This window comes from Cryphonectria parasitica, assembly GCF_011745365.1.
Source record: "Cryphonectria parasitica EP155 unplaced genomic scaffold M406scaffold_10, whole genome shotgun sequence".
Classification (NCBI taxonomy): Eukaryota; Fungi; Ascomycota; class Sordariomycetes; order Diaporthales; family Cryphonectriaceae; genus Cryphonectria; species Cryphonectria parasitica.
In genome coordinates, this window is record NW_024468918.1 from 1,082,832 (window position 1) to 1,104,503 (window position 21,672).

At 53.4% G+C, this 21,672-nt stretch overlaps 8 protein-coding genes across 8 annotated transcripts; 3 read left to right on the forward strand and 5 right to left on the reverse strand.

Moving 5' to 3' along the window:
• Positions 1-597: 597 nt before the first annotated feature.
• Positions 598-1,308, forward strand: M406DRAFT_269161 (peptidyl-tRNA hydrolase; the record flags this gene model as incomplete). Its single annotated transcript, XM_040917989.1, has 1 exon — positions 598-1,308. One exon carries the CDS (start codon positions 598-600, stop codon positions 1,306-1,308), a length of 711 nt encoding a protein of 236 aa, XP_040771352.1.
• Positions 1,309-2,073: 765 nt separating this feature from the next.
• Positions 2,074-2,856, forward strand: M406DRAFT_335042 (uncharacterized protein; the record flags this gene model as incomplete). The annotated part of the gene is made up of 4 exons (XM_040920991.1): positions 2,074-2,113; positions 2,168-2,243; positions 2,385-2,409; positions 2,443-2,856. 4 exons carry the CDS (start codon positions 2,074-2,076, stop codon positions 2,854-2,856), a joined length of 555 nt encoding a protein of 184 aa, XP_040771353.1.
• Positions 2,857-3,754: 898 nt separating this feature from the next.
• On the reverse strand, positions 3,755-5,542 carry M406DRAFT_52836 (uncharacterized protein; the record flags this gene model as incomplete). The annotated part of the gene is made up of 3 exons (XM_040924492.1): positions 3,755-4,740; positions 4,852-4,988; positions 5,085-5,542. The coding sequence occupies 3 exons, from the start codon at positions 5,540-5,542 to the stop codon at positions 3,755-3,757; spliced, it is 1,581 nt and encodes a 526-aa protein (XP_040771354.1).
• Positions 5,543-6,766: 1,224 nt separating this feature from the next.
• Positions 6,767-8,970, reverse strand: M406DRAFT_348602 (DUF89-domain-containing protein; the record flags this gene model as incomplete). The annotated part of the gene is made up of 6 exons (XM_040922407.1): positions 6,767-7,181; positions 7,358-8,207; positions 8,311-8,427; positions 8,534-8,664; positions 8,777-8,847; positions 8,949-8,970. 6 exons carry the CDS (start codon positions 8,968-8,970, stop codon positions 6,951-6,953), a joined length of 1,422 nt encoding a protein of 473 aa, XP_040771355.1. The 3' UTR covers positions 6,767-6,950.
• Positions 8,971-9,520: 550 nt separating this feature from the next.
• M406DRAFT_53094 (family 64 glycoside hydrolase) lies at positions 9,521-10,947 on the reverse strand (the record flags this gene model as incomplete). Its single annotated transcript, XM_040924505.1, has 2 exons — positions 9,521-9,837; positions 9,930-10,947. The coding sequence occupies 2 exons, from the start codon at positions 10,945-10,947 to the stop codon at positions 9,521-9,523; spliced, it is 1,335 nt and encodes a 444-aa protein (XP_040771412.1).
• An 890-nt stretch (positions 10,948-11,837) lies between these two features.
• Positions 11,838-12,486, forward strand: M406DRAFT_335046 (uncharacterized protein; the record flags this gene model as incomplete). The annotated part of the gene is made up of 2 exons (XM_040920992.1): positions 11,838-11,972; positions 12,076-12,486. The coding sequence occupies 2 exons, from the start codon at positions 11,838-11,840 to the stop codon at positions 12,484-12,486; spliced, it is 546 nt and encodes a 181-aa protein (XP_040771356.1).
• A 435-nt stretch (positions 12,487-12,921) lies between these two features.
• M406DRAFT_104818 (glycoside hydrolase family 72 /Carbohydrate-binding module family 43) lies at positions 12,922-16,024 on the reverse strand. The gene is made up of 3 exons (XM_040915117.1): positions 15,937-16,024; positions 14,312-15,324; positions 12,922-14,240 (listed from the first exon to the last, which is right to left on the reverse strand). Exons 2-3 carry the CDS (start codon positions 15,228-15,230, stop codon positions 13,540-13,542), a joined length of 1,620 nt encoding a protein of 539 aa, XP_040771357.1. The 5' UTR covers positions 15,231-15,324; positions 15,937-16,024; the 3' UTR covers positions 12,922-13,539.
• Positions 16,025-18,128: 2,104 nt separating this feature from the next.
• On the reverse strand, positions 18,129-19,253 carry M406DRAFT_358621 (uncharacterized protein). The gene has a single exon (XM_040923950.1). The coding sequence runs from the start codon at positions 18,985-18,987 to the stop codon at positions 18,769-18,771; it is 219 nt and encodes a 72-aa protein (XP_040771358.1). The 5' UTR covers positions 18,988-19,253; the 3' UTR covers positions 18,129-18,768.
• Between the last annotated feature and the right edge of the window lie 2,419 nt (positions 19,254-21,672).

Below are 21,672 nucleotides of genomic sequence, written 5' to 3' on the forward strand. Positions count from 1 at the left end.
CCTAAACTTTCCAGCCTGGTCCCGCCCTCAAACACCAATTAAAGGAAGGAAAAGAAGAGAAACAATATTTCTCTCAGGCTCAGGGTTAGGGATTGGATGACTCTGACTCTCTCAATTGAACCTAACCCAAGTGACTCGCCGGATGACCAAGACAACTGCTACAAAATGGAGGCTTAGAGGCTCATGCTCATCCAACATACGGTATGATTCATTCTTTAGAGCCAATCCAATCTGCGCTTACTACTACTACTACTATTACTACGCAGATACTAGGACCACTACTGGGAAGTAGTAGTCTTGGGCAGCGTTCGGCGCGCGAGAGGAAAACTAGGTCGAGACCTCGCCAGGCTTCAACTCATTTATCAGCACCACCACGACCACAACCCGACCTTGGAGGGTAGTTATATATGGTCCATCATGCCACCAGCTACAGTCAGATACTTAAGCCGGTCTGGGCACCGCCTGAGCCTCCTCATGTCTTCTCCCATCTCACTTCACATCAAGACATCAAGGACAACAGCCTTTTTGCAAATAGCAAAGTTTCAGTCCTCTGCCAACCAGACTATGGATTCGGCTTCTTCTTCTTCTCCTCCTCCTATGACCGAGAACACTTTTGATCCTCATTTCCTTGTCGTCAGCCTGGGAAATCCTCCACCCTACGCCGACAGCCTTCACTCTGCCGGCCACATCGCGCTACAGTCACTTCAGAACCTTCTTCAGCGCGACGCCGCCGACCAGCCTCGTTTCTCTTCTGAGCGTCTGGGAAAGAAGGCCACACAGGCCTCGAGGGGCTCCCGATACACCCTGCTCCAGTGTCCCACCCTCATGAACGTGTCGGGCCCCTGGCTGGCAAGGACGTGGCGGGAGGCCCTGCAGCAGCACAGGGAACGCCACCCCGGGGCGCCCCTGGGCCTGGTCGTGGTGCACGATGACCTCGAGGAAGACACGTGCGTCGTCAAGGTCCGCAAGTGGAACAGGAGTCACCGTGGCCACAACGGCCTCAAGAGCATCATGTCGCTCATGGCCTCCTCGGACCCCGCCAACCTCTGCGCCACCAGGTGGGCAAAGATCTCTGTTGGCATCGGCCGGCCTGAGGGGAGAGATCCTGCCACTGTTGCTGACTACGTTCTCAAGCCCTTGAGCCGGTACCAGAGGGACTCCTTGTTTGAGAAGTCGGGGCCTCCTGTCCTTGCCGCCCTGCGGGAGATCGAGTCTGCGTGGAGGTCAGATGCAGAGAAGGGAATCAATGATGGCGCCCATCCACCTACAGACGGAAAAGGGAACAAAGGCAAAAGCAAGAGACGATAAAGGGAGGGCGTCTTGAGGTGAGAGCTGGCCTGTGGGCCCAACTCCAGCCAGATCGTATTGGAGAAAGGGAATAGCTCCAACTTGCGCATCAAAAAGCATCTAGCGACATTTGCATTTACAGTTCCTCAAGAGAGGAGCATTGATGATACCCATGTATAGAAAATATAGAACCTAGCATCTGTATTCAACTTCATAAGACTTGTCTCATCAAAAGGTGTCCCGCCTAGTGATTGACGATCCCATCCTCAGCCATGTGCTGGGATTCCAATACTTAACAGCCATCTACAGCTACACATTATTGTTTATAATTTCGCTCTTGATTCCAGTTTAGTATTTTATAGTTTCTATGTCTGTTATTTTCATTTCTACAGCAAGTTTACCTTCTACAAATTCTGGTCTGACTGTCATCATATACACTTTCCAGAATCTCGGTCCTTATTGCATAACATTGTTCATCTTTGACAGAGTTGTTTTCAGTCACCTTATCACGTCACCGCCCCTTGTGATCATATTACATTCTCATTGCCCCTGACTAGCCTAATAGTTCCATTCGGGCCCCAAGGGAGCAAGCTGGGTCGAAGCCCCTCCTGCCTGCGACGCCACGCCTGGGAGTGACCGTGTCTTTGCTGCTGCCTTTTGCCTCGCCATTTTCTGGCTCGAAAGATGAAACAACCCACCCCGACGAAAAGAATCATCGCAGCGACAACCCCTACTGATACAGCCGCGGTCCTGACGGCGGGCCAGCTATGGTTAGATCCTGTCGACATGGAGGAGCCCGCTGAGGTCGAGGGTGCACTTGTGGATGGTGTGGGCCTCTTTGGTGGCAGCAGAATACTAGTACTACTACTACTTGAAGGAGGTTTGCTGGGAGTGCGGCTCACTGGCGTTATGGCTGTAATCTCTGGGATCGTCTGTGAGCTCGACCGGCTGCTATAGTACGCTGTGGTCGAGAGCGCTGAGGAGACTTCCGTGCTCGTCTGTTGGGCTGGTTTGCTCGTCGACGAGGGAGTGACCACGGTTTTGCCCGATGTGGAAGAGGGGAAGAAACTACTAGTGGACGTGAATGTGCTCGGTAGTGTGAGGAAGCCGGTACTTGAAAAGGTTTGTAGTCCGGGGTCGCTGCTTGTCCTTGAGATACTGCTGGGCGGTAAAAGGTTGGAGGTACTGAGCGATTTCTGCGAGGACGTCGTCGAGGAGATGCTGACGCTCGTAGCCGAAAGGTCACTCGAAACCGTCAAGGAGCTGTCTGTGCCGGCTGGTTCCCCCGAGGCGTCTGTGCTCCGGCTGCTCGTGACAGTAACAGAGTGGGTGCTTGTAACAGTCACGACGTTATCCGCACCGTCGTTCAGAGTGTATAAGGAGAGGCAATTGGCTCCATCACAGACCTGCAAGCCATCACCTACAGAAGTCATGTTGCAACTCGTAGTGCTCATCTTGGCGGAGGGGGGTGGCATGTTGACACCACAAAAGCCTGATGAAACAGAAGATGATACCTTGTCAGCTTTCTCGCTGTCAAGGTCGAGAGCAGAGAAGGAAGGGATTTCTTGAAACTCACACTTGGTGTTGTCTTCTGTGCCAGAGAAAGCGAAGTCATCACACGCATCAGCGCAGGCCTCTGGGCTCTCAGATGCATTGACCTCCCGGAAGGTCAGGTTGGCCGCATCGGCAGCCCAACATCCCACGAAGCGAAGACTGCTTGTCATGATCGACTGCGGTGACGCAGTTGATGGCGATGTAATAGTAGGCAGAGGCGAGCTGGTCGTCATTTTGTTTTGAACAAGCCGCATCATCGGTATGCGAATAGGCAACTTCTTCCGTACCCAAGTAGCTGCTGAGGTTCCTGCTGTTGAAAAGAGGAGGTTAGAAGTCGCAACTTGTTAGCAATGAATGAAGATTAACCATTCCGTTTGACATTCAGGGCTATTTCTTAGGTTTGATAAAACTATTTGAGAGAGGCTACAGCAGTGGAAAACGTATAGGGCAGTGCATTTTTAGGCTCTGTGCTGGCGCAGAAGAAACTTCTCACAGGAATCTGTTAACTAAGTACTTACGCTGGACTCTGATTTTTTGTTGGACTAACAATGACAAATATGCTCTCCTTGGATCTGATATTGCTCTTCATGACATCCTGTGACTGTCAAATGGCAGTCTTAATCATCAATATTGGAGCTCTTGTCTCGGGGGATTTAGATGAGGATATTTTGAGATGAATGTTAATCTCAGTCACTCACTCTGAGTCAGTAACTAACAGTCTTTCGTGAAAGGCCACAGAGAAGTTGCGTAGAAATTGTACTACCAGCCTTTTCAAGTTGAGTGACGCAGTGTCATGTCCATGACATGAATGTCTTTGAGTGTTTCTCATATTCAAGAATCTATTATCAATTAATGTACAAGCATAGCCTCAGCCTCCGCCTCCCCAATCTCTGATCTGAGCAAAGAATGGCTTCTACAGTTCTGCCACGACCACTCCTCCTGTTGTCTTTGGGCCCTCGTATCCCTTCCTCGCGCCCAGCAGCCACCACAGCCCCACAAGGACAGTCAGGCCTCCCCAGATCAGACACGAGTAGTTCATGCTCGCAGCGTCGGTGGGGAGGTAGTAAGGGAACGAGTAGATGACGAACCAGATCATGAGGTAGGCACACGACAGACCATTGACGACGTAGCCGACCCAGCCATGCATCCTGAAGGGCCCGTAGGTGATGCCCTTGCGGCCACGGAGGAGATGGGGCAGGATGCAGGCGATGTAGGAGCTGCTGAAGAAGAGGATAGTGGACGCGATGAAAGCATTGAAGGCGGTCGTGCTGCCGACATAGATGCAGCCCAGCACGGTGACCAGCACAGCGGTGGTGATGGTCGAGATCATGGGCATGTCGAGGCGGCGGTTGACCTTGCCCAGGAGATTTGGGAAGGGCACGGCGCCGTCACGAGCGAGGGCCCAGAGGGTCCGACCCGTGGTGATAAAGAGGCCGATGACGCAGAGGGCGATGTTGACCATGATGAGGGCGAGCATGGCGGTAGCGCCGGCGGTGCCTGTAGCCTGTCTGTAGATCTCGGCGATGGGGTAGGTGGCGGCGGACACGGCGGACAGGTCGTTGATGGCGTACATGATGGCGACGAGGTAGCAGAAACCGGTGCTAAAGCCGATGCCCAGCTGAAGGGCCATGCCGATGGGGACGTTGCGCTGCGGGTTCGGGATCTCCTCGGCGAGATGGGTAATGACATCGACAGAGCCGATACTGTAGGCGCCGTTGAGCATGCCAGCCACGAAGACGAAACCATCCGAGTAGCCCAGGGCCTGCGCCCACTCCTTCCAGACGAAATCACTGGTGGCGTGAGGCGGTCGGCCGTTGTGGCCAGGCATGGCGGCGACAGCAACAACGGTGATGAAGAAGCCAGCCAGAACACTGTATATGAGAAAGAGATTTTGATTAGCTCATCATGTAACGCAGCGGAGTGGTCAGGGTCTCTGGCCAAGAACGGGGACGGGGGACGGGGGACGGGAAACGGTCAAGACGTGCAAGAAAATACCAGCTTTGTTCAGACGAGGCATTGCCGAGTTGGCCAGACAGACAGCAGCGCAGCCGATCCAGACGCAGATGACATAGACCACAAAGACATGCCAGGGCTGAGCTATGAAGCCGTCATGGTTCAGGGCGTACATTTGCACGATTGTGTTTCCTCTGCACAAAGAGCGAGATGAGGACGGGTCAGTTAGCCAGCCAAAAAAGCAACAAGGACCGATGGACAGATACCACACTACCACTACTACTACTCACAAAATGGCAGCCATGCTTGCTGCTCCCATGCACCAGCCCAGGTAGTTCCACCAGCCAGCAAAGAATCCCACCATGCGACCCCATCGAGGGCCAGGCGTCACAGATGCCCAATGGTACACGCCCGCCGAGCTCGGGATGGCGCTGACGAGCTCTGCCAGGCTGGCGGCGACGAGGAAGTAGAAGCAGGACACGACGAGGAACTCGTAGAGGACGCCTGGTGGACCACCGTTGGAGATGGCCACGAGGATCGTGCCGCCGATAGCTGGCCATACGTTGCCGACTGTCACGCCGACGCCTGCGAGGGAGATCAGGTTGAACTGTCGCGGCATCTCTTGGACGTGTCCAGAGGCGTTGATCGGGGCCTCATGCTTGTTGGAGACCGTCCCCAGCTCGGCGTCGTCAACGACCGAGGTCAAATCTCCAGAGTTCCTCCTCTTCTTGTCCTCGTTAGATTCCATGTTGAGAGAGAAAATGTGTGTGTGTGTCTGTGTGTTGATTCTTGGTGATAGCTGGCAGTGCGATGATTCAAGCAAGCAAGGCGTATTCCAAACGACTCAGATCCATAAAAGAATCAACTCCCTGTTGTTCGTTCGATCGTTCAAGAAGGGAGCAAGACCATCTCCGCTATGATTGATGATGATGATAATAATAATAATAACAAACGATCTGGTCCCTTCAAACAGCTATCACTACAATCATCTCGGTAGTCGGCTGCTTTTACTGTTTCTCATGAAGGGCCCAAGGCGGGTTCACGTTGATTTCGATGTGTCATTTTGAGGACGATCGCGAAGGTCCATGTTACCTAACAAGTTGCAACAGACGCAATGCAGGTGCGCTCTGCTGATTGTTAGTTAATTACAGTACGTACCTGCCTTCTCTCTCCCCCTTACCCCAGATCTGCTATGTAGAGGCCATACAGGGTCTACATGCCCTTTTTCAGAAAAACCCCTCTTCTTGGGGGGTTAGTTCGGCCCCAGTGCCACCAGTTTTAGCACCAAACTTGATAGGGAGAGGGTCCCTTTTTTGCCCGTCGTATTTCCATTGGCTGCCCGCCGCTGGGAGATGGTTGATAAGAAGCCAGGGGGAGCAACATAATTATTAGCCAAGCAACTAAGCACAAGACCCAGAGGCCAAACGTAGTTCCCAAAGGCACCCCTCGGAACGAGAATCGGCACACTAAAACAGGTAGTGAAGATCCCCCTATGAGCGTCAAAGGGTTGACAGCAACATATTCCCAAATAGCATAGTCCAGCCGAGGAGTCTGAGAGAGACAGAGAGAGGGGAGTGAGAGGGAGAGAGGGTCCGGTAACTACTTGAAGTAAATAGTGCATAGTGAATTAGCACATAGTTACTAATTGCAATTGTATTATGGTATCGAGAACTGCTGAGCCTTTCTTGTAATTTATCGCCTTTGCGAATGAGGAATCGATGATACTAAGGTTCATCCAGAGGAAAAGACCTCGTTTGGGATCCGTGCGAGGAGCACTGGAGGTGCTTGCTTATTATCTTCTCCCATTCATGCGTGTGGTGCAAGGAGGAATATGTCAAGGAAGTTTGACATGAAGTACGTATAACTACCTGAGCCCGATCTCTTCAAGGTAATTGGCTGTTGGGTAAAGTAAGTGCTTGTGAAGCATAACTCAACTAGCTCCAAGATACATCCCAGCGGGACGATGATTCTTCACAGTTGTTTGTATATGGCAGTTCTATCCTGTCCCTGGTGGAGTTCATTTCTAATATGACCTCGTTTTCCCCGCCATCTCTACTAAAAAAGCAACACGCCCGAACATGCGTTGAGTGTCATAACACCTGGACCAGAGAATAAAGGCAAAAGAAGAGTCAAAGCCCACGGGGAAAAGACAAGGGCTACTTGCCTGACGAGAAGGAGACAACCGCCCACTTGCCATTCCACGCCCATTTCCTCGCCCCCGAGTCGCCTCCTCCTCCTTCCATCGCCCGCAGCTCTTCATCCTGGCCAGGCTTCAGACCCACCACTACATCTGCTTTGCAGGTCCGGAGCGCCAGGACGTTCAGCCCGGATCCCGAGCCCAGCGGTCCAATGGCCTCGACAAAGGGCGTCGAGGCGTCCCATTGCGCCTAGAGGGGATGGTCAGCTGGTTTCATTTTCTCAACGTAATCTGTTCGTAAGAACAGAGGGCTGGGGAATGGGGGACCCCGGAGGGGGGGGGAGGGTCTAAATGGTGGAGAAATGGTACAAAGCAAGTAACAGTGAAGAGAAGAGGGGAAAAAGAAGAAAAAGGACGGCACCATACATCGCCTGTCAATTTCCTGTAGTTCAGATCACCCTTGAAGATGACCAGGTCGCTCGTCTGCAGATCTTGGTAGAGCTCTTGATCTGCCTGTGGCAGCCTCCAGAAGCTGCCTGGGTGGGTCCAGAACCGGTTGGGCCGCAGGATGATCTGGCCCTCGGCGTAGATTTGGCTCCAGTTCTGGAAGAGAAATGCCAAGTCTTCAAGTTCTCCGTCCGACAGCGGTTCGGGGGTCTTGTCCTGTAGCCTCTCGGCCTCGGACGGGGTCTCGTAGAAATGTTTCGGGTTCGCCAAGGCGTTGAGGAGCTCCGAGAAATCGCTGGGCAGGACATCGGAGACGAACCAGGGGATGGACTTGGGATGGAGCACGACAAGGGTGGCGAGGCCCGAGGACAGCAGGTACCCGGCGAGGATGAGGTCGACGAACAGCTCGAAGCCCGCGTTGTCGAGGACGATGTCGACCCTGCGCTCGGCCTTGCCCTCCGCCTTGGCCCTCTTCAGCACGTCGTATGCGGCGGGCAGGTCATTGACGAGAATGTTCTTTTCGGCGGCCTTCCTGGCCTCGGAGCCCTGCAGCTTCTGGATGTCCTCATACGTCAGGCTGGTCAGCAGGGACAGGTCGGTGGCGTTGCCCCAGAGGCAGATCTCGCACATCTCCATGAACAGGATCCTTTCGGCCTCCTCGTCCTGGGGCTTACCAGCCCCTTCGTCAAGCTGGGTCAACAGCGTTCTGTACCGCGCGGCCAGCTCCAAGACGGCGGGGCGTGAGGACCGGAAGGTGTCGATCTTTTGGCGGGCAAAAACATCGTAGTTCTTCCAGTGTTTGGACAGACTGAACGATGTGCTCAGGCGTCTATGTATACATATATGTGTATATTCTCACACGTTCAGCAGCCGCGTCTTGTCTGTCGCGGGGACAGGCCAGGAATGGAGTGGAGGAGGAGGAGGAGGCATACCGAAACAGGTAGCATTCAGAGTACAACCAGCTCACATTGAGCCAAGACGGGTTGCCCCGCTGCTCCAGCTCCTTGTTGTATATGGCGACATCAGGTAAGCCGTCGTCTCGGATGGGACTGGCAGAAGGGAAGAAGAAGAGCAGGCTGTCAGTGGCGGCAGCTCCTCTGTCCGAGGTCGGACGACGACGTTATTATTCGGGGCGGCGCGAGTGGAAGGACATACGTAAGGGGTCTGTCGTGTTGGACCTCGTACTTGAGACGGGCCAGCTCCTCGACGATCTTCTTTCCCTCCTCGGCCCTCTCAGGATCAGTACACTGGGATGTGGAGCGGTAGGCGTCGTCGATGGCTTGTGTCTTTTTTTGTGTGATTGGGAGCACACCAGGTCAGCCAGATCAGATCGGATCAAGGAGCAGCAGACAGAGTCGCTTAGACGGGGATGGTAAGATGGGGCAGGGGAGAACAGACTATGATGATAGGCCATCTTTCACGGGCGGTCGTCCACCCGAAGGAGGTCTTGTCGGCTGTTGAGTAGGCCGCTGTCGCATCGATACGAGAGTTAATTCTGGGCCATCACAATGAACTGAAACCGGGAGACTCGGGGAGAAGACGAAGGATGCAAAGGAAGATGATAACGTACGCGTCTTGGTGTCGTACTCCATTCTGTAGAGAAAGAGTGTGATAAGGTTTGGTTGCTCTCGAAGAAGACAGACAGGAAAAATGGACGTAATACAGCTGGGCGAGGAGGATATTCGTAACATTTATGGAGGGGCATCTACAATAGTACATACTTTACGGGAAGCTACCCCCCTACCACCCCACCAGGGCTGCTTATCACCGATAAGGACTGCTTGCTTGTACCCTCGTACCGCTCTTAATATTACGGTGTACTTCTAAGTATTATGGTAAAACAATGTTTGGGAGTCCTTCATCCGGCCTAACAACATGAGACGAAACTCTTGGGACGTCCTGGCGGGGAAAAAGAAAAAGCTCTTCAGGGGGCATCATGCAAACGAAGTCATTCTGACCTTAGGTGTGGATACTTACGCAGTATGGACTATTTATTACCACAGACTCCGCCGTCAAGACCAAGGTGGAAACTCCGTTGTCTCTGATCACCCCTGATGGAACACCCGTGAATCAATTTCTTGACGTCGTAGTGTTGCGCATGTAGGTTCAAAGAAATCACCCCTCTTCCTCCCTCCTCAGAGATTAATGGAACCATTTCTGTGCCTTTGCTGAGATTTTCCGGAAACGCGACATTGATGGGCCATGACGGCGTGGCGGGTCTGACGCGCCTGAAGCAGCAGGTGGTGGCTGGCCATGGTGGGAACGGCCAGCAGCAGCGGCGGCGGCGGAAGAAGAAGAAGTAAATGCAGTAGGAATATGTTGGCTTGGCATGTGGTCGCCTGCGTAGGCATTGTTCCCACCCACCGCCACGATGAACGTCTTGGGATCCCCCGCGTTCACCTTGCCTGACTGATCGGGACCCCCATCTGCTGCGACATCATCATAGGCGAATCCATACCCTAGAGTGATTATTGTCAGAAAAAGAGACAGACACAGACACAGACAGTTGGGGAGAAGGATAGAGAGAGAGGAGAAGGCAAGGTGAGGCTACTACCTTTGCCGTCCAGGTTGGCCTCGTGTACGATACGGCAGTAGTGGTTCGTGGGATCTCGCTGGTAAAATGTCGAAGGGTCCGACGGGTGTTCGTCTGTGCCCACCAACGCAGACCTCTGAAATGCTGCCGCTAGCCTGGGGATGACACTGTTTCTGTATGCCGAGGGCCCTGTCGTGAAGGGCCCGCTGTTGCAGCCTAGGACGTCTGCCGTGGTTGGTTTTTGGAACGCCTCCTCGCCAAAGACGAGGTCCCCTTTCTCGTTAATGGTGCCAGTCACGGTCCCGGCCGCAGCCTGCGTGTTGATGCGCATCTGGTGGCTGCCCCGCGCGGCCGAGTACCAGTCCCACACCTCGTCGATGTACGGCTCAAAGTAGCCCGCAAAGCCAGCCCCGACCGCGTCCCCGTGGGTCGGGTTGAGCACCCGCAGCACCGGCTGGCCCGGGCGCTGGACAATCAACTTGTCCCACGGCAGCCCGTCCCTGGCGGCCTGAGCCCTCAATCCGTCACAGATGCGGTCGATGCCGTCGTGCGCCATGCCCGACACGTGCTGGACCGCTCCTCCGGCCGTCTCGAGGGTCATGGCGGTCGGCAGCCGTGATACAAAGTCCACGTAGCTGATGTTGGCGTACAGCTGGTCGCTGTTTAGGGTAAACTCGGCAAAGCAGAAGTTGACATCCGCATTGGGGTCGCTCGGATTCAGCACGCTCGGCTCGACGAGGGCGGGCCCAGGATTCAGGAGAAACTGCAACTTGCCGTCGCAGGAGAACCAGATCCTGCCACCGGCGATCTGGGGAATGTGCACTGAGACGGTATTGCCCGGGGGCCCCAGAGGGATGGCACAGTCCTCAGCGAGGGGGGAGCCGATCTGGGACACCTGCTGAGGGTAGTATAAGTCCCTTCCGTTGGACTTGAGCAGTACTCGCTGGCCATTGCTGATGGCGATCCCTGTGATGTATGCCCAGACCTGGTCTGAGTTGGTCTGGTTCTGCAGCTGAATGTCGAGCGAATCCGGCATGATGAAGGACAGATCTGATGGGCTAGGAGTCAAGAAACAGAGGGAGAGCTTTAAGAAGGGGAGATAAAAAAGGGATCTTGATGTAGATACCTGTTGCTCGTGTACGTTAAGAGAAAAGAGGAGAGGGTATAGTATAGGGGCGCAGTGATGGTATCAAATGCTTGACCGAGCAGTTAGGGACCGATACGTAGCAATATGTGTCCTTTGAGGTGTCATAAATATGCTTGTTCTTATTATTATGATCTCGCGGGCTGCCAAAGCCCTCGCTTAAAGGTCTGCAGGCTGAGGCCTTGAATGCTCCGTAGCAGGGCCAGGTTCGCACTTGCTTCCTGCTTTTGGGAAGTGGGGATGTCGTCATTGCAATGGCAAGTTTCCAGAACCGACAGTACTTGAAGACACAATACAATCCCTGAAGGGTTTTCAGAATGACAGTGAGGTTTGAATCGTTGTATACATGGAAATCCGAGGAAGAAGAAAAAAAGGCAGAAATGAAGAAAATTATATTGATCTCACAACCGATTTACTGAGACTCTTGTTCATTGGCTCTGGATCGAGTCTGGAGGGAGAAGAGAGGAAACTAGAAGGGGGCAAGTACGGCGAGGTACTATGCACTGGGTGTACTATGGTACTTTGTAGTACGTATTTACCACAGGCTAGGCGCGTAAGCTCCCCTGTCGTCTGCAGACACGTTTCGAGCAAGCACAACCACTCAAACATCTTATGCCTTTCTTCTCTTGTTTGCTCTCACTTTTCTGTCCCACTTAAAGACAAGTCCTCCCCCTCCCCTCCCCTGACAAGCCGTGCTGCAATCTGTTTCTCTTCCTCCGACATACTATTGTCTGTGTAAAGGCTTCTAGAAACTACAGAGACACAAGATACAGACAGCTGGGATGGCAGTTGTCGAACTCGTCACGGGCGCCATCGAGTCGGCACGTCGCCAAGCAGACCGCGTCGTCCCTCCAGATGATCGCCGGAGAATATACCACTCTCTCCAATCCTTTGCCAGCCGACGGCCCCTCCTCTTTGTGAGTCTCTCCCTCTCTGTCACCCCACACCAGTACCCTCTGCCATTCCTCTCTACCTTGCCCGGATAGCAAAACTAACCATGCCCTCTCGAACCTTTCTCAGTCCTTCATAGTCGCCCAGGCTTTCTTCGCCCTCCTACCGTCCCTGTTCTTCACCTCCTTCGTTCTGGGCACGCTCTCCGTCGCCTTCATCTCCGCCCTCCTCTTCTCCCTCTTCTGGATCGGCCTCGCAGCCCTCGTCCTCGCCTCCACCCTCAGCCTCACCTTCGGCCTCGCCCTCCTGGCCTGGGTCTGGCTGGTCGGCGCCTACACGGCCGCCAGCTTCGTCTACGCCCTCGTCGCAGGCCGAGACGCCTCTCCCAAGCCCGCAGACGATTTGATGTTACGCGAGAAATGGGCCAAGATCGTCAAGAGGGAGCCAGAGACTAACGGAGATGGTCCTGAAGGGTTGGTGGAGGAGGCGGTGTCTCCGAGTGCGGCAGAGGTCAAGAGCGAGAATGGTGGTTCGTCGTGACCTGGACACTAGATCGCGCATTGTTCTTTTTGGGGGCACCGGAAAAGTGGAATCAGAGTAAGAATGATGCCCTGTTTTGTTTTTCTTTTGGTTTGTTCCCAATACCGATGGGCTCGATTCAGGAAGAAATTGGAATCCCAGCTACTTTACTTGAGCCAACCCCCCTCAGCCGCCTGTGACATCTTGAATGGTGCCCTGCACCTAGTGGGAAACTCTGCACGTAGGCTCTGTCATCAAAACATTTCCCTCATAAGAATGGACATGATACTTGCTAGAGCGACAGCAACAATATGATGAAAGTGACAGCAGAACAATACCCGACGCTATAGGCGAGGGCGTACAATCCAGAACTCTCGCGAAGCTACACGATCCCGTACCCACTTGTTGTTTCCTTGACAACATGACATGCGCACAGTAGGGTTTATTATCTTTTTTGATTTGCTTTATTTACTACAAAGTAATTACGGATATTTCCCCCTTGAAGAGTACTGCGTGCCTGTGGGCTATGAACAATACAGAATCCGCAAGCCAAGCCAATGCAGACGGGTAAAGAACAGATGCAGAACGCCAGGCGCATTAGCAGGTTCATTAAGGTGTTCTTGGAGGACACCGGTACACACGAGTGTGCCCATCGGCTCGAAAGACAGTAACAGGTAGATGGAGCAATCCTTGAAAAGGAGAGGCCACCTAGCCCGACTGCAGCCAACCATAGAACTCAAATCCCAGACGTTGAAACAAAAAATTGTATAAAAGAAAAGGGGGAAGAATATCAATTCCGCATGAAGCTTCCGTCTATATCCTACGTCACAAAGAAAAAAACACTTGCTTGACGACCACCCCCCTCGCGGCCAGGGGAGGGTACTTCCGTTGGTCCCCCATCCTGGACTGCTCGCGGGACGGTGTCGGATATCATGACAATGCAGCCCTCTTTGCCCGTGGAAAAGGACATCAATCACTCCGACGTCCCTCATCTTGTCTCTCATCTTTCCTCGACAATCACCGTTCCAGACACCACAGGGAAATCGTTTGCTTTTGCTTTCTTTTATGATTTCCTTACAGAGCAACCATGGCGGCACCGGCACCCATGGCCATGACCATGTACAGGCCGATGGCGAGGTCACCAATGCCGAAGAAGGTCTTGTGGACCGAGGGCATGGCCAAGGAGCTGGAGCTGGAGGTGCTGGAGCTGCCTGTGCCGGTGGCGGTGGTGCCCGCGGTAGCGGTGGCGGCGTAGGCGTTGGCAGAGCTGGCGCTGGCGAGCTGGGACTTGCAGCTGGAGGCGGTCGAGGCGGCCTGGGTGACGGCGTCGCCGTTAAAGCTGCAGGCGGAGGAATCAGAGTTCTGGCCCTGGTAGTATTGGTCCAGGATGTAGCCGAGCATCTGGGTGGAGTTGCACATGGAGTAGGCGCCGTAGACACCGCTGGTGGCGTTGGTCAGGACGCCGGCGCAGTAGCTTTCGTCCTCGCCGCAGATGTAGCCGTAGATGGAGCTGTAGGCGGAGCCGTTGATGCCGGAGGAAGGCACACAGCTCAGCGACTCGTACATGCACTCGCAGAGGGTGGCATCAGGAGTCGGGGGCAGGATGTTGGCGGCTTGCCAGGCAGAGTCGACAGCGGGGCAGGCGGCGGCCGAGTTGGTGGGAGTGTAGGCGGCCATGGAGGTCGAGGTAGGAGAGGCGGCATTGACACGAGAGCTGAGCGAGGTGTAGTCCTTCATGATGGACACGCTGGTGGAGTCGATCTCGCTCACCAGGCCTGTTACACACAAGAGTCAATTAGTATCGGGTATAGATCATCTCAGAAAGGTTCAAAAGATCCAAACTCACCATAGTCGTTGGTCTCCTCAAAGTACATGTAGACGATACCACCGGCGATGACGGGGCTCATCTCGTCGCCGTACAGAGTAGTGGTCTCCTCGAAGATACGCTCGTCGGCACCATCGCTGTTGCAGCCGTACTCGGAGAAGAAGACGGGGACGGAGTAGTTGGAGAAGAAGTCGACGACCTCGCTGTAGCCGGACTCGGTGTAGCTGCTCTCGCCGCACCACTCGTAGATGTTGTAGCCCCAGAAGTCAATGGCGTCCGTCTGGTCACCGCAGTTGAAGTAGTGGGCCATGTTGTCACGGATGGTAGAGTCGTCGTTGGCAGCATAGCCGACACCCATCCAGCGCTCGGCGGTGCTGTTGATGTAGGACTTCATGTCACGGACGGCGGCCTTGACGAAAGCGGAGGCATCGGTGTTGGAGGCGTTGTTGGTGACCTCGTTACCACCGAAGAAACCGATCACGTTCTTGTAGCCCTTCATGGCATCAATGACGGCGGTGTAACGCGTGTACAGGGCAGTGTCCCAGACCGGGTCGGAGCGGTCAATGGCCTGGTCAGGGTCCGACAGATCGGAGATGACATAGATGCCAGCGTCGGCCAGCAGCTCCATGCATGTGTCGTGGTCGGCCGTGGGATCGAGGGCGTAGGTGCGAATCACGTTGGTGCCAGCAGCAGCCAGGATAGGAACGTCACGCTTGCAACGGACGGAGTCGGAGAGGGGGTCGATGTAGTCTGTGGTGGTGTCGTCGCGCTTCCTGGCGGCCTCGGACGAGCTGGTGTCCCGCTGGTAGGCGATACCCTTGACGAAGAACTGGGTGCCGTTCTCGTAGAAGAAGTGCTGGCCCTTCATGACGATGGGCTCAACATCGGCGTAGACCTGGCCCAGGAGGGCGGCCAGGGCAAGCTGCTTAGCCGAAAACATGATGAATTGATGATGTTGTTTTGGTTTGGTTTGCGTAGATACAATGAGTGGTGGTGAGTTGGCCTCGTATTAAAAAAAAAAAAGATGAATTGATCTGGGAAGAAAGATGGAGAAGTTGTTAGCCTGGATTGTCCAAAACGACTGTTGGGGTTGTGACAATTGAGTGAAGCGTTTGTCGAGAATCGAAGAATGAAAGGCAAAAGGTGAAAGTTAAGGTCCCACCCCCCTCTTCCTTGTCCACTCCAGCTTGTTTCTTTTCTTTCATCCTATTCTTTCCCCTAGGATGACCACAGCCTGAGCCGACAGGTTGTGGTCCCATTTTGGCACAGGCTGAGTGAGGTGACGACGCGTGGAGGGGAGGGATGTGCAGGTTCCCTTGTACCAGAGTGTGGCTGGGATGGAGCCAGGATGGGGAGACTTGGAGCTGGTAAACTGGGTCGTCTGAACTGTGTGCAGTGCAGTGATGCGTCCATGATGCAAGCCTGTTTTGTTTGTCCCATGTGCTGTGTTTTGTTTGTATGGATGGATGTGGGTGTGGGATGTGCATGGTGCATGTGCTGGTGTGTAACTGGACCTCGAGATGGGGACTGGATGACGTTGCCAACCATCCAAAGCAGGACATGGAGGGAAGAGACTCTCTCCTCTTGATGGAGTTTTTTTGGGGGGGAATCGTTCATGCGCATTGCATGCAGAATTCATAACGTACCTTGAGCAAAAACCTGGTCTATGATTTCTGATAGCGATAAGACGAGATGCAGAAGGCACGAGATTGGAATTTGCTATGTTCAACGAGTGTGATGAATAAAATGAAAATAAAGAAAATGAAGAATGCGTCAAAGGACAGCTGAGAGGCAAAGAAGTTGGGCCTGATTCAACTTGTCGAATTGACGATGGTAGTGGTGTGAGGAAAGGAAAGAAGAATCAAGAAAAGAGAAGAAGGGGGGGTGTGGGAGAAGGCGGGAAAAAGAAGGTCAAGAGTTGGTCTGGACTTTGGGTAGGAAAGCACGGTACTGGGCCCAAAGCAGGGACCTGGCAAAAAAGAAAGAGAGGATTGACGCTCCCCCACTGACAGGCGAGAGGACGGCCAGGCCAGGGTGTATCAGGGCTGCCCCGTTCTAGGAGGGGAGGCGAGGACAGGAGATTGAGGTTACCAGGAGATGGATGGTCGACGGAGAACGTTGAGCGGGCCGCATGTATGAGAGTGGGAGGGAAGGAACAAAGGAAAGGGTGTGTGTGTATAGGGAGCACATCCCTTTCGCGGACCCCACACTGACGCGTATTGGTATGGTACGTAGTAGGACTTGGAGTACGCAGCACATACCGCAGTGCTACCATGTACAGGGTGAAGCGGCCGTATCGACAAGGACCCTGCACCTACCAACCGCCCTCACCGACATAGGCAAGTCATTTGGGCTTGTACACACACCCCTTACTAACACAGGCGTGATTGTAACGAGGGAAGGAAACGGTAGGCTGGATGGTGGGCCCGCAGTGGACCATCTAGGCGAGGACCCACTGCCCCTTTTCCTTGGATATTGGCTCCACCACTCCTTCTCTCCCTCTCTGTGTGTGCGCTGTGTGGCCCATTCGGGGGATTTCAAATGACAGGGAAACCAGGTGCCCCCGAGATGAGAGTGTCAAAGATATTGATTGGTATGGACAGCGCGATGTTGACATTGGAATTTTGGAGATGTGCCGTCGTGAGAAAATGATGAAGAACCCGCTTACGCAAGGCCCGTTGGAGACCACTTGCCGGACACGGCACATATGCACACACACACCCTCTCTTTGCTCTTTCCCTCGAGGTGTACAAGTATGCTTGGGTGCCGGGCACCCGTGCTGCCGCGCAACCGCCTTGCCGTGAAGTCCGTGCTGACGCGCCGCCGGTGTGGCTATGCCAAAGCTTAGCGTAAAAGCCAATTATTGCCACTACGTAGCACGGTAACTACAAAAAAGCGATACGATAAGGCGAAAAGAGAAAGAGAGAGGGAGAATGGAAGAGAGCGCGCGCGCGGCAGGGCGGAGACGACGGCGAGGGCGATGAGGTGCTTCTGCTGATCTGCGACAGATGGCCCAGCCACATAACCTCTAGTCCTGGTTATATGTAGAGTACAGCATTGTTTTTTACATAGTGGGTAACACAATGATGCATCGTAGTAGTATGATTGGAGGACGACCGTCATGTTCATATGGAGTAGCATTTATCGCATCGCAGTAGGGCAGCGCAGATAATAAGCAAGGACTCTCTGCAGCCAGATCTGCAGGTACGGGTCTTGGCAGCATATAGGGACATGCTTGCTTTCGGGGTATGGGGAACTGAGGGTTCTGATCCGGCTGCTGCTATACTGTAGACTTGATACTGTGAGACAAAGACTGGACACAGAGAGAGAAGTAGATAGCGAGCACTGGCAACATGGTACACTCAATAGTTGCTTCGACCAGCAAAGCAAGCGATATCTCTGGCGTGGTCAAGATATGGTGCTGACCAAATCTTAGCTTCCCTCTCACTGTAAGCAGAAGCATGATGAACGAACTGCTCAGCACATCCTGCTGCAGGGAGCCAGAGCCAATACGAGGCATGTGTGTTCTGGTCACGGCCGAACCATGGTCGCACTGTGTACTATCTATCCCTCCATAAGCACTACGCGATACAAGTACACGATCATACATTATCCCCAGTATCATGCACATGTTGTTCACACAGGCATTGGCCAAAAGGGGATGGGGGGTCAGAAATTCAGCGCCCAGCGCCTCGTAGCCGCCTGACGCCACATAACCAATGGCCATTAATCATGACCAGCACCTGCTAAAGGAGAAGAAGAAGAAGGGAAAAAAAGAAGGAAGGGAGAGAAGACGGAGACACACAGAGAGAAAGCAGACCAACACACACAGCCACTTGGGACCATAGTACCATAGAATTATACTGTTCTATTTTAAATTGACCAAACACCTCGGCTTGGTTGGGACCACCAATCCATGCATTGTCATCATCGTAGATCTCCGAAAAGTCCACCCATCCTCCCTCCATCCCCTCATCCCTTCTTATTTGCCAAAATATAAATCTCAGCACAGATCACACATCACAATCAAGATCGACCACTCCAAATAACAGATAGACCACACAATGAAAGAAAAAGACCAAAAACCAACATCATCATCGTCGCCTCTTTTCCTGATGCGTACATCCACGAAGATCCTGATGACAGCGAGTGGCACATCCTACTGCCGATCAGCAGCAGTTCCGCAATCCATGTTCCACCTCTTTAGCATTATCGTGTTTCATCCTGATCGCTCGCTGAATTGGCTAGATGGACCGCTGGATGGCGGCCGACCATCTTTTTTAGATGTGTGGATTAGGTCTTCGTATCGGGTCGCCGGCATTCCTTGAGCGGCCTGCAAAGGAACCGCGTTGCACTGCACTGCCCCCAAAAAGTCGCCCGGGGTTGTCGGCACCGGAGGGAGGACCAGGACCAATGATCATCGAGCCTCCTCCATCCAACGATACTTCCCGGCTCTGACGGCTCTTGGGGTCTGCAAACTATGTAGTGCATAGTGCGTACGATGTTGTCGCCCTGGCCTGGCCTGGTGGAGCATGTCGTATTTTTTGTTTGTTTTGTTTAATTTTGGCGGCGGGAGGTGTACAGTACCGTAGTACTGGGTTCTTTGTTTGCCGTCTGCATCCTCGCCTCTCTCTCGTGTCCGCCCTTTGCTGGGACCTCGAATGTCGAGTGTTTTGAGTGTCAAAGAGACTCTCCATCGAGAAATTCTTCAAGCGCCTCTGTATTGCATCTCGCCTGCTCTTCCGCGTTGCAGCTTGGACCGCCGAGGCCTGGATGGGCTTGTGCGCTTCTTCCTGTTCCTTTTCTTCATGACCGCAGGCCTCGAGGCCTTGTAGTAGATGTCGCCCACATGGTACAGCACGGCGTCCCACAGCTCAAAAGTCTCCCACCATAACGTCTTGGCCGGGTTAATCATCTTGGAGGTTTTTGTTTTTTTGTTCTTGTCTTCTTGCCTCTTTTCTTCGCTTTTGATGACAAATATCGTTTCGTCAAAATCGGGCAAGACCAGGGGTTTCGTTTATATATATATTTATATCCTCTATTCTGCCTTGGGGTGTGCCACCCGTGATCAGGCTGTATTGTCATGTTGCTCGTGACTAAGAGCAGACGAAGGGAGAGAGTCATAGACAGAGAGTCAGAGGGTCACAGAGGCTGAGGTTAGCACCCGACGCCTCCGGTGCAGCAGGTGCCGCCCCTGCGCCGCACACCGTCCGGCTTGGCATCACTCATCAGCCCCAGTCACGCGCCGCCCGAGCCCGCTGCTCGCACCACCACTCACAAACCACCTGCGACACATAATCACGTCCTGTTGTCAGTATGGTTTTCTGCCCTCTCGCTTTCGTTTTGCTTTCTCCCTTTGATCTCTTCTTCGAATCACCAGCCTCGCTGCTGTCAGCGACTCAGCCAGCGCCAAGTGGTGGCGAGCACCATCGCACACACCTGCAGATCAATCAATTGTTCCAGTACAATTGTGACACACATACAGTACTTACTCTGTACGTACAGTACATATGGCGTGACTATCAGCCCCCAACGTTTTCTGCGTTTTCAAAACGACCCGCGAATTTGGATCGTCAGGAGTTTTGACCCCTCCCCCCCCCCCCAAAAAAAAAGAACAGAGAGAGAGAAAAAAAGAAGAAGAAAAAAAGGAGAGCGGTTTGGTCATGTCTCACCCTCCTTCTGGGACAGGGTCTGGATCTTCGTCTCTTGCAGCCCAGGCGGCTGATGCTGCCAGACGACCTGTCACTGTCAACAGTCTGGTTGCCTTGTATGTTCTCTTGTACGTCTCCCCTTCTCTTTGCGCCCTCTCTTCTCCCTTCCTTCCTCGCTCGCGACCCGCAGAACCGACGAGGTCGACACGGTCCACAAGCGAGCGTTCGCTATCCACCAATATCGATTTGTGGTGCCTGTGCACCGGCCCTTATCACTATCGATTCAAGCGAACGGAGCGATACGATATATGGAGATCCGAAGGTCAGATGAAGAAACAGCGGAACAGAAAGACGGGGGAAGGGAAGGGGGACTGGCGCCAAGATGTGACTACAAGGTCGTCATGAAGTGCCGGGCTCGCACTTCAAGCAGACAAGGTGAGTTGGCATACGTGTGATTGTACATATGGCGACATTATAGGACCGAGGAAGAGACTCTGTCCATCGTGGTTTAGTATGGCAAGACTGTTTGGGTTTCTGGATAGAATTCTATCCAGATAGGCTTGCTATCGCCACTCACAACGATAGACAAAGACAGGCTACTGAGGCTGTGGTCGAGGGCAGTCTCACGTGGTCCTTGGCAACATCTTCGCTACTCTTGACAGGTTACTTGGCCAGGGCTTGTCAGAAGCCAAGAAGCCAATGTGGATAGACTATTGTCTTGTACAACACCAACCTCTCCCACATAGCATCGAACCTCCTGTCCGTTCCCAGCACAGATGATTATTGGTGAGGGTCACGATACAGTGGGTGTGATGACGTGTCCCTAATAGCAAGTGTCATGGGCAATTTTTACAGGTGGGCATTTATGATTTAGACGAGATGTATGCAGGACATAACATACACACATGTGGGCTGCCAGCACCAGCAGAGGCATTTCCATGTGGAAACATACATCCAACAAGTGAAAGAACCTTTGTTGTCGAAGAGGCTTATTGATTGGTCCTGAAGACATTGTCAGCTCACAAGCTACTTCAACTTCATGTCTTGTTGGTAATTCTAGCCCTACCCCGTTCTACATCGGGAACCTCACTCCGGGGAAGAGATGATCTAGTGTTATCCTGACAAGCTTGATGCTGCTGCGGCTGTTGGTCTGCATATCACCTTGATGGCGTCCTACTTGTGTGCCTCTGCCCCTCCCCCACTCCCCCCCCCTCCGGCCCCTCTTTCTCAATATTTTGTAAATTTGTATTGATCATAATGACTATCTTCTTGTTGCTCAAGGTACCTTCTCGCACTTTTATATTCTTATTGCAATCTAGCGGAGTTGTTGACCCTTTTTCGTAATCATCGTACGGTGGGTGGATGCTGTGACTACGTAAGCACTCATCTCGGCGTAATCGGGCAGGGGGACCGACATCCGACCCGAATCGCTACTGAGGAGAAGGGCAGTGGGTTGTTGTAGGCTGCAACCAGCCGAACGTGCCGTGCCGTGGCGCTGTCGTTCAGCAGGTGCGCCCAGCGTATCAGGCAAGCCAGGGTAGACGTAGCGCGCGCAGTGTTCTAGCCTTTCAGTGGGAAGGGAAGATTCAAGAGCTTATCCGTCTCTTTGGGGGCCTGGGCCCAGCGTCTTTAGTGGCCCTGCGCGGCATCACTGTATTTTCGGTAGTAGAACAGACGCTGGACAGGAGGAGGGAAGGGGGAGAAGACAGTGCCACCCCTGCTAAAACGCCC

What these genes read in the sequence shown, in the direction of transcription:
- M406DRAFT_358621 (XM_040923950.1), bottom strand. Translation starts at nt 18,987, where the DNA reads ATGGAGAGTCTCTTTGACACTCAAAACACTCGACATTCGAGGTCCCAG.
- M406DRAFT_104818 (XM_040915117.1), bottom strand. Translation starts at nt 15,230, where the DNA reads ATGTTTTCGGCTAAGCAGCTTGCCCTGGCCGCCCTCCTGGGCCAGGTC. An exon ending in TGAGGAGACCAACGACTATG is followed by an intron (nt 14,241 to 14,311) that starts GTGAGTTTGGAT and finishes TGTGTGTAACAG; the next exon opens with GCCTGGTGAGCGAGATCGAC.